General features: G+C 35.8%; 1 protein-coding gene across 1 annotated transcript in view; it reads left to right on the top strand.

Moving 5' to 3' along the window:
- cblb (Cbl proto-oncogene B, E3 ubiquitin protein ligase) overlaps positions 1-15,566 on the top strand; it is a 91,485-nt gene that overhangs the window by 36,403 nt on the left and 39,516 nt on the right. The window contains exon 4 of the mRNA XM_073829243.1: positions 14,865-15,011. Within this exon, the coding sequence (XP_073685344.1) occupies positions 14,865-15,011 (147 nt within the window). The remainder of the gene's footprint in view (positions 1-14,864; positions 15,012-15,566) is intronic.

Below are 15,566 nucleotides of genomic sequence, written 5' to 3'. Positions count from 1 at the left end.
TCTAACTTTATTTCTCGTAATTGAGTTTATATCACAATTCTGAGCCAAAAAGTCAGAATTGCGAGTTTGTATCACACAATTCTGAGAAAAAATTAGAATTGCGTGATATAAAGTCATAATTGCAGGATATAAACTCAAATTTTTGACTTCTTTTTTCTCAGAATTGCGCAATATAAATTCAGAATTTCACAAATTCACAATTTTGAGCAAAAAAGTCAGAATTGCAGGATATAAACTCACAATTTTGACTTTTTTCATCATAATTGTGTAATATAAACTTGCAATTGCGGGATATAACCTCAATTCTGAAAAATAGTCACAATTGCGAGTTTATATTGCAATTCTGAAATTTCTCGTAATTTTGAGTTAATATTTCACAATTCTGAGCAAAAAAGTCAGAATTGCAAGTTTGTATTGCACAAATCTGAGAAAAAAAGTCAGATTTTCAAGATATAAAACTTACAATGTGAGATAAATTTGCAATTCTGACTTTTTTTTTCTCTCACAAATTCAAGTTTATATCTCACAATTCTGACTTTATAACTTGCAATTGCAGGTTTTTATCTTACAATTCTGAGCAAAAAAGTCAGAATTGCAGGTGGGTGTCATGCAATCCTGAGAAAAAAAGTCAGTATTGCGAGGGGAAAAAAAGTCAGAATTTTGAAATATAAACTCTGGAATTGTGAGAAAAAAAGTCAGTACTTCTTTATAACTTGCAATTTGCGAGTTTATATCATGCAATTCTAAGAAAAAAAGTCACGAATATCTTTTTATTTAATTTTGTATTGGAAACGGGCTTCCATAATATACTGTCTTCAACAGTTATAAAAGTTTTGTATAATTTGTTATACAAAATGTAACTTATGTTATGTTAACTTATGCTTTTTCATATATATATATATATATATATATATATATATATATATATATATATATATATATACATACATACATACATACATACATACATACATACATACATACATACATACATACATACATACTCACATACTCACTCACACACACACACACACACACACACTTTTTTATATATATTTGTACTTTTTATTTTTCTTTAAAGTACCTTCCCCACAACTAGACCGTGGCTTGAACAAGAAAAAGCTGCAAGTGCTCTTATTTCATGCAGTGAAGTTGAAAAGCTGTTCGGCGTATCGATTACATGTCATCCGCTGTGTGCTGTTCTCTGACTGACAGCCGACCGACGTAATGACAGTATTTATGAAAGAGGGTGTGTGTGCGGCTGAATGTAGGTCAACAAATAGTGAAAGACAATAGCAAGCAGCGCTGAGACCTACAGGTGTCAGGAAGCCTAGGAGAATGTCACGCCGGCCGTTAGACGTGACAGGTGCTTCCATGTGTCTCTGAACCACACGCCTTGTAGGGCGTCAACTGCACTGTGCTTGAGGGTTGTGTGTTGCAGATGGAGGTTGAGCTATAGTTCTAGTGGGCATGACATTTATAGATTTGCCCGTCCTCTGAACATAGGCAGTATGTTTTATACAGTATATATACACTACAGTTCAGAAGTGTGGGGTCAATAATAATAATAATAATAATTTTTATTTTTTTAAGATATCAATACTTTTATTGAGCAAGGATACATTAAATGAAACTAGAGTTGTTTAAGAGTTATAATAATATTATCTGTTTCTTAAAAACTAAATCATTATGTTATATAATTTCTGAAAGATCATGTGATGCTGGAGACTGGAGTAATGATGCTGAAAATTCAGCTTTGCATCACAAGAATAAATTAAACTTTAAAATAGCAAACGGTTATGTTACATTTGAATGGTATTTTCTATCTTTCTCAACTGTTTTGCAGCCCAGTGACACATGTAAACGCCTCATGAAAGTGACTCAGTCTCTCAAGCTTCCAGAGAGCATGATGGGTGCTTGACTGAGCTGGTGGGAGGTCTCTCTTTCTCTCTCTTTGTCTCTAGCTGTTGCTTTCTCTTTGCCATAATGGTTAGGCTGTTAATCAAATCAATGCCTGGTCTCTGCACGGCCATCACATGTGCAAGTAATAGTTCAGTACTGAAACCACCTTTATGGCCCTACACTTAACACTCCCAGATGAGGACCTTTAGACCTGACTGCAATGAAGTACTTTACACAATCACACTTCATTAACACTAACGACATGGGCCTGATGTTTTTTATGAGCTAAGAATGAATGTGTTTTGATGTGGCTTTGTAGTCATTGGTGTTAAAGAAAACATATTTTTTTAATATTTCTTTTATTCCAGTGGGATTGGAATATAATAACAGTCGTTGTGAACCATGGTTCATTTTGCAAACTGCCAATAATGTGTGAGTATCGACTGACTTTCCTCACAGAGGTCAATTCCCGCTGGGCTGCGGTGGCCTTTTAATGCCACGTTGGAGTACGATTGAACTTAGGGCTTGCTGATTAGTTGTGACCCCCTGCACAAAAGTCTTTAAACTTGCTTCATGTTTCCTTTCGGGACATTCTGGATATGGAGCAGCCAGATAGAGGCAAATGGAAACATGTAGCCCTCACTAGACCACTCAGCAGCAGACACGTGGCACCATCCCGAGCTGAAACGCTACATGTGTGTGTGTTTCAGTGTGTATGGGGGGTGGTTATTAGAGGTTTCGACTGAAAATCCAGACAGATTGCTTGAACCTAATTGAAGGCTGAAAATAAAGGCTCTCCAGAGTCATTTCACAGTTTTTCCCCTCCTCTCCAGATGAGCTCGGATGAACCCCAACCCCAGCACTCTACCATTATCTGCAATTACCATAAAATCATCTGTGTTCAAATACAGCACTGTCATCCTCCATCTCCCAATAATATATGATGTTTTATGGGGGTTTCATTCAGAAAGGCAGGAGTCATCCGGTCCACAGAACACACACAGGAAGCGCTGAGGGTTTGGAGAGTTCACAGATGATGATAGGAAGTCTGACTCTCTGGTTTGGCCACAAAGACAGCAGCATCTTGATACAGCAGTAATAGTAGTGCAGTAGACCAGCATGACTAAGCTCAATGCATATTTTATGTTATTTTATTTGTGACCCTGGACCACAAAACCAGTCATAAGTGTCAATTTAGTATGGTTTGTTAGGATAGGACAGTATTTGGTCGAGATACAACTATTTGAAAATCTGGAATCTATGAAAAATATATGAAAAATCGCTTTGTCCAAATGATAATCAAAATTAAGTAAGATACATATACCATAGAACATTTAGAATATCTAATAATTTTTATTATTTTATTTTATTTTTTACTTTTTAAAGGGATGTTTCACCCAAAAATGAAAGTTCTGTCATTAATTAGTCACCGTCATGTTCATCTTCAGAACACAAATTAAGATGTTTTTTAATGATATCCAAAAGCTTTCTGAAACCTACATAGACAGCAACTGACATGTTCAAGGCCCAGAAAGGTAGTAAGGACGTCATTAAAAAAAAGTGATTTATGAAGCTACGAGAAGAAATCATTATTTTTGTTTACTCAGAAAGCATTCTTGTAGCTTCAATTACGGTTGAACCACTGGCGCCACATGGGCTGCAGGATATGCAGGGTCAGAAAGCTCTCAGATTTAAAAAAAAAATCTTAATTTGTGTTCTGAAGATGAATGAAGGTCTTACAGGTATGACATGATGATGAGTAATTAATGACAGAATTTTTTTTTTTTTTTTTTTTTTGGTAAACTAACCCTTTTAGTTTCTCAACAGGTTCACTGTAGGTCTGTAATGTAGGTCTCACATGACCTGAGCAAGGCCAAAACGATTAACCTAAACTTTATGCTGCTTTTAGACCAGTCACATGGCTCTTATGTGAGCCCAGAATCACTATTTCTGTTTCTTTCCCTTCAGCAGTCTCCCTTAATAAGCGCAAATGTGCAGTCTCGTTTATTCGTGGTGTTTTTTAAGGCAAGCATCACTATTATTATTATTCCTTATTCTGTACTATGGACAGAAATGATACCTCAAATCATGTGGCTTGTATAATATATGTTATTACTTTTTTTAAGGGATCAAACATATTATTTTTACCTGGCAAAGGATAAATCTCACAGACTTGCATTGAAGATGTCAAATCATATCTGCAGACTGTAGTATCATAGATACGTTGACTTAGATTAGCTGTCTAGTTGCATTAGACTCTAAAACAACAACACTGCCTTGTGAAAGGATTCATACCCCTTCGTTTTTCACGTTTAATGTTGCTACCTTATGTTAAACTGCTTTAAATTACCTTTTTTTCCACATCAATCTACACTCCATACACCATAATGACAGAGCAAAAACAGATCTGTCATAATTTTTTGTAAATTTATTAAAAAAAACAAACAAACTTAAAGTACATTGCTTAAGTATTCATACCCTTAACTCAGTACTTAGCTAAAGCACATTTACAGCCTCAAGTCTTTTTGAGTATGATGCGACAGGCTTTGCTCATCAGCATTTGGCAATTATCTGCCTTTTTTTCCTTACCTCTTCACCTCTCAAGTTCTGTCATCTGGATAGGGGCTGGCAGACATGTTCAGGTTTCTCCAGAAATATTCGATTGGGTTCAAGCCCAGGCTCTGGCTGGGCCACTCAAGGACATTTACAGAGTTGTCTATAAACCAATCTTGCTGTGTGCTTTGGCTCATTGTCCTGTTGGAAGGTGAACCTTCTGCCCAGTCTGAGGTTCTGAATGCTCTGGACTGGGTTTTTATGGAGGCTATCTCAATATTTTGGTGCACCGAGCTTTTATTCTACTCTGATGAGTTCCTCAGTCCCTGTCACTGAAAAACAGCTCCACAGCAAATCTTATTTCTCACAGTCTGTGGGTCCTTTAGGTTTTTTTTTTTTTTTTTTTCGCAAATTCCCAATGTGTTTCCATGTGTCTTCAAACTGAGGAGAGGATTGAGTTTTGCCACACCACCATAAAGCCAAAATCGGTGAAACATTGCAGTGATGTTTTTTCTTTTGTAGGTCTCTCCTATCTCTGCATCATGGAGTTTAACTAGAGAGAACATCAGGTTCTTGGTCACCACTCTAACCAAGGTCCGTCTCCATGAATTGCTCAGTTTGGCCAGAAGGCCAGCTCCAGGAAGAGTTGTGGTTTTTTCAAACTTCTTCCATTAAGGATAACAGAGACTACATGCTTCTGTGAACCTTCAATGCAGCAGATTTTTTTCTGAACTCTTCCCCAGATGTGTGGCTTGATGCAACCCTGTCTCTGAGCTCTACAGGCAGTTTTTCTGACCTCAGGGCTTGGTTTTTGCTCTGATATGCATTTTCAGCTGTTAGACCTTTTATTAAGATGTGTGTGTGCCTTTCCAAATCATGACCATTCAGTTGAATTTGCCACAGGTTAACTTCACCTGAAGTGTAGTAACATCTTACTGCAAAATGAATGCTCCTGAGCTAAATTTCATGTGTTCCAGATTAAGGGTATGAATACTTATGCAATGCAATCATTTACGTTTTTTCTTTTAAATAAATTTGATGTTAGAAACCTGTTTTTTGCATTGCCATTATGGTGTATAGAGTGCAGATTAGTTAAAAAAACAGGTTCCTTAAATTACTCTGTTCTTTCAGCCATTTCCAACATATATTTAGCCTTCATAGCCGTTCTGTAAATTACTTGCAGAATAATTTTGCATATCCCAGATTAAGCTCCAGCCATGTCCCGCTGCGCTGTGGTGTTGCGTGAGGTATAGCGATGTGTCCTATGAAGAACTGGCTCTGTTTAAACACCCCCCCGCTCCTGTCGATAAGAGGTAGAGGTCGACCGATGTATCGGTTTTGCCGATTAATCGGCACCGATAGTTGATTGGCCGACCTATCGGTTATCGGCAAAAACCCTCGCCGATAGTTGTTCCGGGTTGCGTTCTTTGCTGAAGCGGCTCACGCTCCGCTCCGCTGTCATAGAGTATGAGAGGTAAAGCCCCAGACCAATATTTAATGTCAGGATTGTTACCATATATTTGTATTGATTTATATTCAGCTGGTCATATTCTTAGGCAGCAAAGTTGCAGATTTAAAGACGTGACGTGAGAAAGCAAACTGTTCATTCAGCCGACAGAATCCTGCCGAGTCACAGCGGCGCCATAGTTTTACAGATTACAGATCTGTCCCAAATCATTGTTAATGTTCATAAAGACTTGACCCTGGGCTGGAAGATTGAGCAAAATATATTTTTTATTTCTGTAGCTCTAATAATGTCTGTATGCTTCATATAGAGCTATAATTTCATGTTTTAGCCTTTTCGTCAGGCAGCGGAAGCATGGTAGTTACGCACTTTATTTTACAATGCCATTTTCCTGTTCTTTTATTTTAATAACTGATCAACAAAAATATCTATTAAAAATTAAGATAAAAATTATACAAAACGAATTTCGTTTAAGAAGGGATTTTCCACAAATAAAAACGTACAAAGTGGTCAAAAATTGTGTCTGACCCTCTCAAATTCTCCCGGCGTATTGCCGTCCAATTCATACTACGTCCTTTATGACATTTACAAATTACACAAACTTCTCTGTAATTATAATATATTAAACTGAAGCAAAACAAATAATATTTAAACAAATGTAAAACAGAAAAGAAATTGTTTCTGAAATGGCTGCAATTGACGATATAGATCGCACTTTCTCTTTCCGTTTGATCTGTTCTTTAATCCAACCTTTGCCGCTTTTTTTTTTATCATTCTTGAAGTAAACATTTGCCCATTTGGTGATTAAATAAACTGTTTTAGATTTCTGCTTGAACTACACAACGTGTCCTGTGTGTGTTGGATACCTGCAAGTTATCCGTTAACGCAGCGCTGCACTTTTGTCCGGTTTCATTAAGGGTGGGTAAAAAAAAAAAAAGGATTCTCGGATGCATCGCAATCCTCTCTTCAATGAGCGTGTGTTTTCCTCGCAAATGGCACGTGCGCGCACTAGAGACGCGGCGGGCTTCATTGCACAGGATTTGCACTGTGAGCTACATGTGCATTGTTTGACAGTGTGAACTTTCAACCGCAGATTTTTACTTTACATATGCCTTCATTTCTGCCGTTTGTAATGCAGTACTATTAGATGCACAAAACTCGCGCACTGACAGACTTTCACTTGTGCTTTGGGTTTGTTCGTCCTAAAAAGCTCGATTGCGGATGCGGTTAAATGCACTTGGATTTTCGAATACTTTTATACGAAACTTATGTACAGTAGCCTACAGTCAGTTATGTTTTTAGAGCAGGACAAAACATTTGATATATCGAAGTAGATCTGTGCATTCGTTTTAATGCAGCCTGTTAAAGAAGCTACTGTCTACGATCTCATCAGTAATAATCAAATGATAAAGAAAAAAGAACACTTATTTTAAATAAGTAATTGTTTAAAAAAGTAGCCAAATCAATTAGATATAAAATGTAAATGAAAATTTAGCCATGTGCAGTAATATTGAAAACTGAGAATGTGACGCATGGTTACAGGGGTGATAGCGTTCCGGCACCACGCCGGATTTCCGGCGTACTGTGGCTGCGGGAAAAAAAAATCAGGTTCGCGGATATTGATCTGTCATTTCGCTGAGATGTGCAGGTCAGAGAGCAGCTTGACGCTCAACGACTCAAACAAGTCACATTCTAGCCGATGAGCCAATCAGAAGTAGGGAAGGGGCGGGCCTTGTGTCTTTGTCAAATAGATTGATACAGGTTAAGGCAATGCTCCATGCGCGAAGGTGTTTTTAGCTCCCATACTGTACAATTGTCTCCTACTGGCAACTCAAATCGTAAGTCATGGCTATGTTTATGAAGCCAGGGGAAGACATTAAGGATTTCGATAAAGGCATATTTACAGGGCTCGCAAAATCGCTAGCCCGACGTCCCGGAGCTATTGGGTTTTCCAGTCGGGCTACCAACATTATTTGACCGGCTGCCCGACGGGCTATCCTGAAGTAGAGGGCTCATGGGGTCCTTAAAACTCCTCAATTTAGTTGTATCAAATTTAAGGCCATAAAAAGTGGTAAATATTTTAAATAGTAAAAGAAGAGGATTAATTATTTTAAGAGGTCTTACAGTTGGGGACGGAAAGACGAGAATCGCGATAGAGCTGGATTAAACTTTAAGAGGCAATGATTTCATTGAATAAATATGCTCACTGCACTTTCAAAGTCAAAACGCGGCACTGTTGTCTTTATATGAATGTATCTGAAGGGAAGCGACTGTCCTCAGAAACGTGTCATTGGCATTTTCATTTCATGACTGATAAAACAGCGTTAATGCTGCTTTGCTTTCAGCCATTCTTAGGGAAACCGTAATATTTCAGCGCTCCTAAAGCGCCCCCTCGTGATATAGAATTAATTTGCACGTCCAAATTTTTAGCTGTTTTTGGTCAGATTATTGCAAATCTCGACCAATGTTTTTTATGCAAACACAGAGTTGTAAATGTGAAAGAAGTTAATGTGCTTTCTAAAAATCTAAACAATTAGGACATTGTTTTATATAAATGTTATGCATTATATACTTGATTTATTCATTTTAATGGGATAAAGGCTGAAATGCCAATCTATAAGCTTTTTTTTTGTAAAAAACCTTTATCTGACTGAACTGAACCAACAAGTTATGTGTTAAAAGTGCGTCGCATACATAGTACCTCCACCCCACTCACCTCGGGGGGCAAGGGAAAAAAAAGTTCAGGCTCAGGAATTTTTTCCACTATCAGGCCTGTGGTTATATTTAGTTGATATTGAAAATTTTAATTAAACTGAATTTTAATTTAAGATGGCAGTAGGCCTAAAGAGATTCCAAATATAAACAAAAAGGCATAAAACCTGCAATTTTACATATTGTTAAAATATAAAGATTCACACCCCTTTACAATGAGCCCATTTGTAACATCAACTAAGATTGATGAAAGCTGTAGAATAGAAGTATTGTTCCTTGTTAGAGTCTGTTAATTTCAACATTTTCTGTAATATTGTTAAATTTTGAAGTTTATTTTGTTAACATTAATGAACTATGAAATAACTTTAATGATCAATATATAATTAATATTAATATTTGTATTTATTTACAAAGTATGGTTTAGTATTTTTTTTTTAAATAGTAGATTACTATTTTAGTTGCCGTTCAGTATCCATTTTCAAAAACTATCGGTTAATTAATCGGTATCGGCCAGTGTGGTCCAACCTAGCTATCGGTATCGGTAAAAACCAATATCGGTCGACCTCTAATAAGAGGTGAGGCGCATAAAAAAACCCTCATCCGCCCCAGCAGCGCAGAGGGAATTAGCATACGTTAGTTGCCTGTGGGCCGAGATTATTGTTCTGTCTTAAATTCAATTTCTTTTACCTCAGGACAAGCTTCTGTACTAGGATTAACTCTCTCTGTGCATCCGTCACTCAGTGTCCTCAAAGGTACGCTGTCTTCTCCCTGGCTTTGTGGCTAGCGTGTGACATGTTATCAGGCTTTACCGCATGGATCAGGTTTAAATGATTCACGGACATGGCCGGGAACCACTGTGTGTGTCAGAGGTGTTGAAGCTTAAATGATCGCTGTGAACTCGACAGTCAGCACACGGGTATCTTTAGGATTCATCCAATAATGGTGTCGCTCTCTGGGTGGAGTAGATGTTGAAACATTGTAATGTACTATCTCTAATTTCCTGTGAAAGTTATGAAGCAAGCAGGTGTGAGTGCGTTTGATGTGGTGTGTGTGTCGTCTGCTGGTAATGGATATGTCGGATGTTAGAGATTAGAGATATATGTGTAAACTTTCTATAGACGTGAGCAGGTGAGTTTCAGTTAAACAAACAGAGAATTTATTGAGAGTGATTCACAAATAAATAACTCTTATGAGTCAGATTGTATAGAGGATCAATATCAGAATCACTTTCTAAACAGTAAGTTGTTGAAACTTAAATCTATCACAACTAACTTGTTTAACAGTAAGTAAATGATTAATCATTTAAAAACTAATTACTAATATTATGTTATATTATATTATATTATATACAAATAAAATGCATTTATTTGATCCAAAGTACAGAAAAAAGTGAAATATTTTTACTAGTTAAAATAACTGTTTTCTATTTGAATATTTTAAAATGTAATTTCTGTGATCAAATCTAAATTTTCAGCATCATTATTTAAGCTTTCAGTGTCACATTATCCTTCAGAAATCATTCTAATATGCTAATTTGCTGTTCAAGAAACATTTTATTATTATTATTATTATTATTTAAAACTGTTGAGTAAATTTTTTCAGGAATCTTTGAATAGAAAGATCCAAAGATCAGCATTTATTTGAAATAAAAACTTTTGTAACATTATACAATATACCATTTAAAAGCTTATAGTCAGTATATATTTTTTTATTTTGTTTTATTAATATTTAGCAAGGATGCTTTAAATTGATTAAAATTGATGATAAAGAGATTTATAATGTTACAAAAGAGTTTTTTTTCAGATAAATGCTGTTCTTTTGAACTTTCTATTCATCAAAGAAACCTCAAAAAATGTACTCAGCTGTTTTCAACAATAATAATAATAATAATAATAATAATAATAATAATAATAATAATAATAATACAAAATGTTTTTGAGAAGCAAATCAGAATATTAGAGTGATTTCTGAAGGATCATATGACTGGAGTAATGATGCTAAATATTCAGCTTTGAAATCACAGGAATAAATAACATTTTAAAATATATTCAAATAGAAAGCCGGTATTTTAAATGGTAAAAAATATGTCAAACTTTGGATCAAATAAATACAGGCTTGGTGAGCAAAAGAGATTTAAAAAAAAAAAACATTAAAAAACTTTTGATTGGTAGTGTATTTTAATCAATTTTTTTATATTTTCATGTTCTTTAGGATTGTTTGATGTATAGTAAGTTAAAAAGAACAGCATTTATTAAAAATGGAAATCTTACACATCTTTACTCTCACTTTATCTAATTGTTTAAAAAAAACAGACTCGAATATTTTATTTTATTTTATTTTATTTTATTTTATTTATTTTATTTTATTTTATTTTATTCATAAAAGCAAGCTCAGAGTCCGCCCAGCTGGGCTGTTTTCTTTGAGCTCGCCTTTTTCCAGACTGACACTTAATATATATGAATCCCTCAGCAGTTTCAGTATTACTGCATTAAACGGGATGATAAAATGAGCAGTGACTCACCGTATTGAAAACGTGAAGACTTAGAGGTATTAACTGAACTGAAGTTTATGGAGAAAAATGTTCTCTGGTGGGTTCATCACAGAGACTTATAACGAAATAAAAGGATCCCTTCGGCTAAGTTAGGCTGAAGTGAGCTTTATTGCCCGTATCTGAGGCGAATACCACTGAGATCTAAGGAAGTTTTTCACACCGGTTAATCACTGACAGTTTTGAGCTGTGATTATGTCCAGTGCTTTATAATAACTCTGAATAATCAGGATTCTGAAGTAAAATACACCTCCGTATTTGACCTCCGGTTCTCATCTGTCAGTTTCTCCCGCTGGTTCTGCATCGCTGCTAACGTGCTAATTGCTTTGTCACAGTTATGTTTTGACAGGAAGCTACGCTGATGTAGCACACTAATTAACGGGTCTCTAAATACAGCTCGATTTAGACAAGAAATGCAAATGTGACACAGGTGAAAGAAACTGTTTGCGCTGAGCATGACGGTTGAGCCGGAATTTCGGCAACACTCCTGGGAGCTGCAGGTGCCCGATTGCTGCTTTACAAAACGCCACTGTGAATCCTGAAAGTTGGTGTGTGTTTGTTGTGCCTCTGAGGGGCTAGTTATCTACCGCTTGCAGCCCGGTTCCTCTTGACCTCCCTCGGGCTGAGTGGCCCCGCGTAACTGAGTGCCGCCTGAAAGGTTGTTCTGAAAGGTGAGTTATCTGCCCGCTCTAATCCCACAGGGGAATGGCACGGGGGAGGAAGGGAACAAGCCCCTGAGAGCTGGAGTCCCTGTCTGCCAGTCACAAGGCATTGTAGGGACACAACAACTTCTTCACAAATTCTTAATGACTTGTGGTACCTGGAAACGGTGTTACTCATTATATTTGTTTGCATGTCTGCTGCACCGGTCTATAAATAAACATAAATATAAAGTTTATAAAGTCATATGTAAAGGTTAAAGAAATAGTGAATTGCATCAAATGATTTGAGCCTTCTTGTGAACCAGTTCATACGGTTTCATAAAACGATTGAAGAACGGTTAGTTTAAGAATCAGATATCAATATCTGCATCCTATTTATGTAATTAATGAAATGTGTGAATGAACTACAAACCCATGAAACATTGTGACTGACATAAAAAAACAACAATAACAATGGTATAATATAAAACTCTTGATTTATAGTTATTGGTTGTATGTTTTATTATTTTATTATATTTATTTTATTTAAAAAGTAAAATATTATTTTATTATTATTAAAATGTCATTAATTTAAATCTAGCAAAAAATTATATAATTATAATCTTAAAATATGTATATAAAATTATGCACTTAAAATAATAATAATAATTATTATTATTTTTTTTTTTGTTATTTTTTTCCCATTATCATCTTTAGCATTTTTTTATTACATCAGTTGCAGTGCAATTTTTTTTTCTTCCAAATTTCGTTTTGTTTTTTTCCACTTTCCATTTTATCCGTTTTAATTTTTTCTGGATTCGTTTTTTTTTTCTTTAGCCTCAGTTTTAATGGTTGAATTAAAAATATTATTCAAAAAGCACGTCTAATTAATTGAAATCATGAAACGCACACAACTGAACAGCAATTTATTAAAAGTTCAACAAAAAATAAATGAAGGTTCTATGAAATTATGAAACCTACACAATTTAACAGCAATTTATTAAAAGTTTAACAAAAATTACATTAAGTCCTATGACTTTTTTTTCCTCAAATTTAGTTTATTTTTTACCAAATGCAGTTTTTTTTCCATTATTTTACCATTACCTTATCCATTACATTTTAATGGTTTCATAAAATTGTAATAATCAAAAGCATCACTACTCAATTGAAATCATGAAACGTACACAACTGAACAGCAATTTATTAAAAGTTGAACAAAAATGAAATTAAGGTCCTATAAAATGTTTAAAATTCAGTTTATTATTACCAAATTTTAATAATTATTTTACATTTTAATAATCAAAAGCATCTCTAATTACTTGATTTTATCAAATGTATTTATTATTTTACTTAATAATTTATTTTTTCAGAAATACTGTGTTGTGTACTAAAATTTATTTACCAGAAAAATGTGAATAAATATTTTTTTTCTGTTAAATATTCTTTAAAAAATAATGTTTTAATAATAATTATTATTAGTACTAGTAGTATTATCATTACATTACGTAATACATTTCTGTCACAGTTTCTTCAAGTTAAACAGCTTTTATTTTGAAGGGTTGCTGTGAAGACCTACAAGTTTCTCTTTGTATATGTAGGGCTGTCGCGATAACCGCGCTATTGACGTGCATAACCGCAGAGGAATGCAACAACCGCAGCAACCGCGATATTTGCCTGTTTTCTTTTTTTCCTAAGGATTTGCCCTTCTCACTTAATGCCTGTGCGCTGAATATTAAATTAGTAATAAGTTAGTAATGATAACATAATGTGTTTATTATGAGGCTCAGTAGATATGCACTTAACAAGCCTAAACAGACAGCGAATGAGAGAGAGATCGACTGAGCTTGTGCGATTACCTGCGTCTGTCTTTCAGATCGAGTCAGGTATGTATGTGAAACTAGCTTGTCATGTCCAAGGAAAGTGAAATCTCTGTCTTAACATCGATGCTCTGCTGGTCAGCTGAGCCTTTAAAAGTGGCGATTAAAGTTGAAATGATTTTAACATCGTGTTTCATTACGTCTCTCTTTGAATAAATAAGCGTTTTTGAACGTATAGTTGAATGAACGGATTAAAGACTTACTCAAAAGATAGTCTCTTGCCTCCATCTTGTGGCGTAACAATGAAACTGCACTGACTGACAGCTCGCCTAAAACACGCAGGTGAAATACTGACAGAAAGTCTCTTGTCCAGTCAAACTCGAGAGGGTACGCGCTAAATGTTATATACACGAAGATTTCAGATGCAAAGCCTCTAAGTATGTCTGACATTTTTCTTCAAAATTTGCATTTCTTTCTGGCTAGGTTTCTATGTAAGTACTGTTTACTTCACTTCATATATCAACGCGATTTGGTTTCGGTTTATTGATTTCTGAATATGACCTTACATTGTAACAGCCTACACACAATTATATGGCGGTAATACCGCATACCGCGCTACTGAGCCACTCAAAATTACCGCAAGGGAAATTCCTTAACCGCGACAGCCCTATGTATATGATATGACGATATTCACAGACTCACGTTTGATTTAAATGTACTAACTTAGTTTTGATTTCCAAAATTTGGCAAATTCTGGACATTGTGCGATTCCGTCCACGTTTTCTGCATTGCGGAAATCATAGGGCCCTGTGATAATGTCTGATTTGCAAATTAATTTTATAATATTTAAGTATTTCAGAAATATATTTAGCAACTACACCTCTGTAGACAATCGGTCATCATCTTGCAGTGTTCAGCTGCAACAGAAGCAGATGGTCTCTGTTCTGTTGGCTGGAGCCCAGTGAGCGTTTGTTTTCTGGTATGGCTCTGACATGCCCTTCAGACTGTGTGCATCAGATTGCACTGTATCCTCATGCTGTTTGAAGGGAGACGCGTATGGCACATTAACTTCCAGACAAGCTCAAGGACAAGAAACTCGCTCAATAGAGAATGCTGAGAGTTCACTTTTCTCTGTGTGTGTGTACACTTGCACTGACTGCTGATTTCCTGTCTGTTTAATGTACTGACCCTGTGCTTTTGCCTTTGTTCGTCTTGTTCTCTTGCAGACGGAACCTCACCAAGCTCTCGCTGATCTTCAGTCACATGTTGGCCGAGATCAAAGCCATCTTTCCAGGTGGACAGTTCCAAGGAGACACATTCCGCATTACCAAGGCCGATGCCGCCGATTTTTGGAGAAGGTCTTTTGGCGAAAAGTAAGTTTTGAGCAGCTTTCTTCTCGTCTCCAGATGTGTCTTTCAAATCAGATCTGGTCTTTTCAGTTTTCATTACAGCTCTAATCAATTAAAGCTCTTTGTCATGGAGAAATGCTTTTTCTCTCCTCCATTTAGCAGTGAGCGAGTAAGTGGGGTGAACTGTCTGGTCATGTGCTGGAGTGCTGCTCTTCAGCAGGCCTGTGATTTAGCATACATCTGCACACTAAACCAGACACACTGATGGCTTTCCTAACTGCTGTAGTCAGCATTTGAAAGGTGAAGGTCACTAGTTAGTTGATTTTTTTTTTTTTTCAGGCTAATTAAGAGCATTAGGGGTCTTCTGCCTCTTAATGTTAGAATATGAGTTTTTTTAGCCAGTTTGATGAGCCTGGGCTTGTTTGCTGGAAAGAGTTTCAGTTTGCTGTACTGCCAGTATATAAATCTAGATAGAGAAAGAGATAATGTTGTGACAGTTGATGCTAGTTGATTAATAAGTTTGGCTTGTTCAGCGATACGAGTACCCCCGGGTATGGTAATAAGAAGGAGAATTAATAA

Source organism: Garra rufa, chromosome 23 (genome assembly GCF_049309525.1).
Source record: "Garra rufa chromosome 23, GarRuf1.0, whole genome shotgun sequence".
Lineage (NCBI taxonomy): Eukaryota > Metazoa > Chordata > Actinopteri > Cypriniformes > Cyprinidae > Garra > Garra rufa.
Note: the sequence above shows the minus strand (reverse complement) of the source record. Positions and strands in the feature narration are given on the sequence as shown.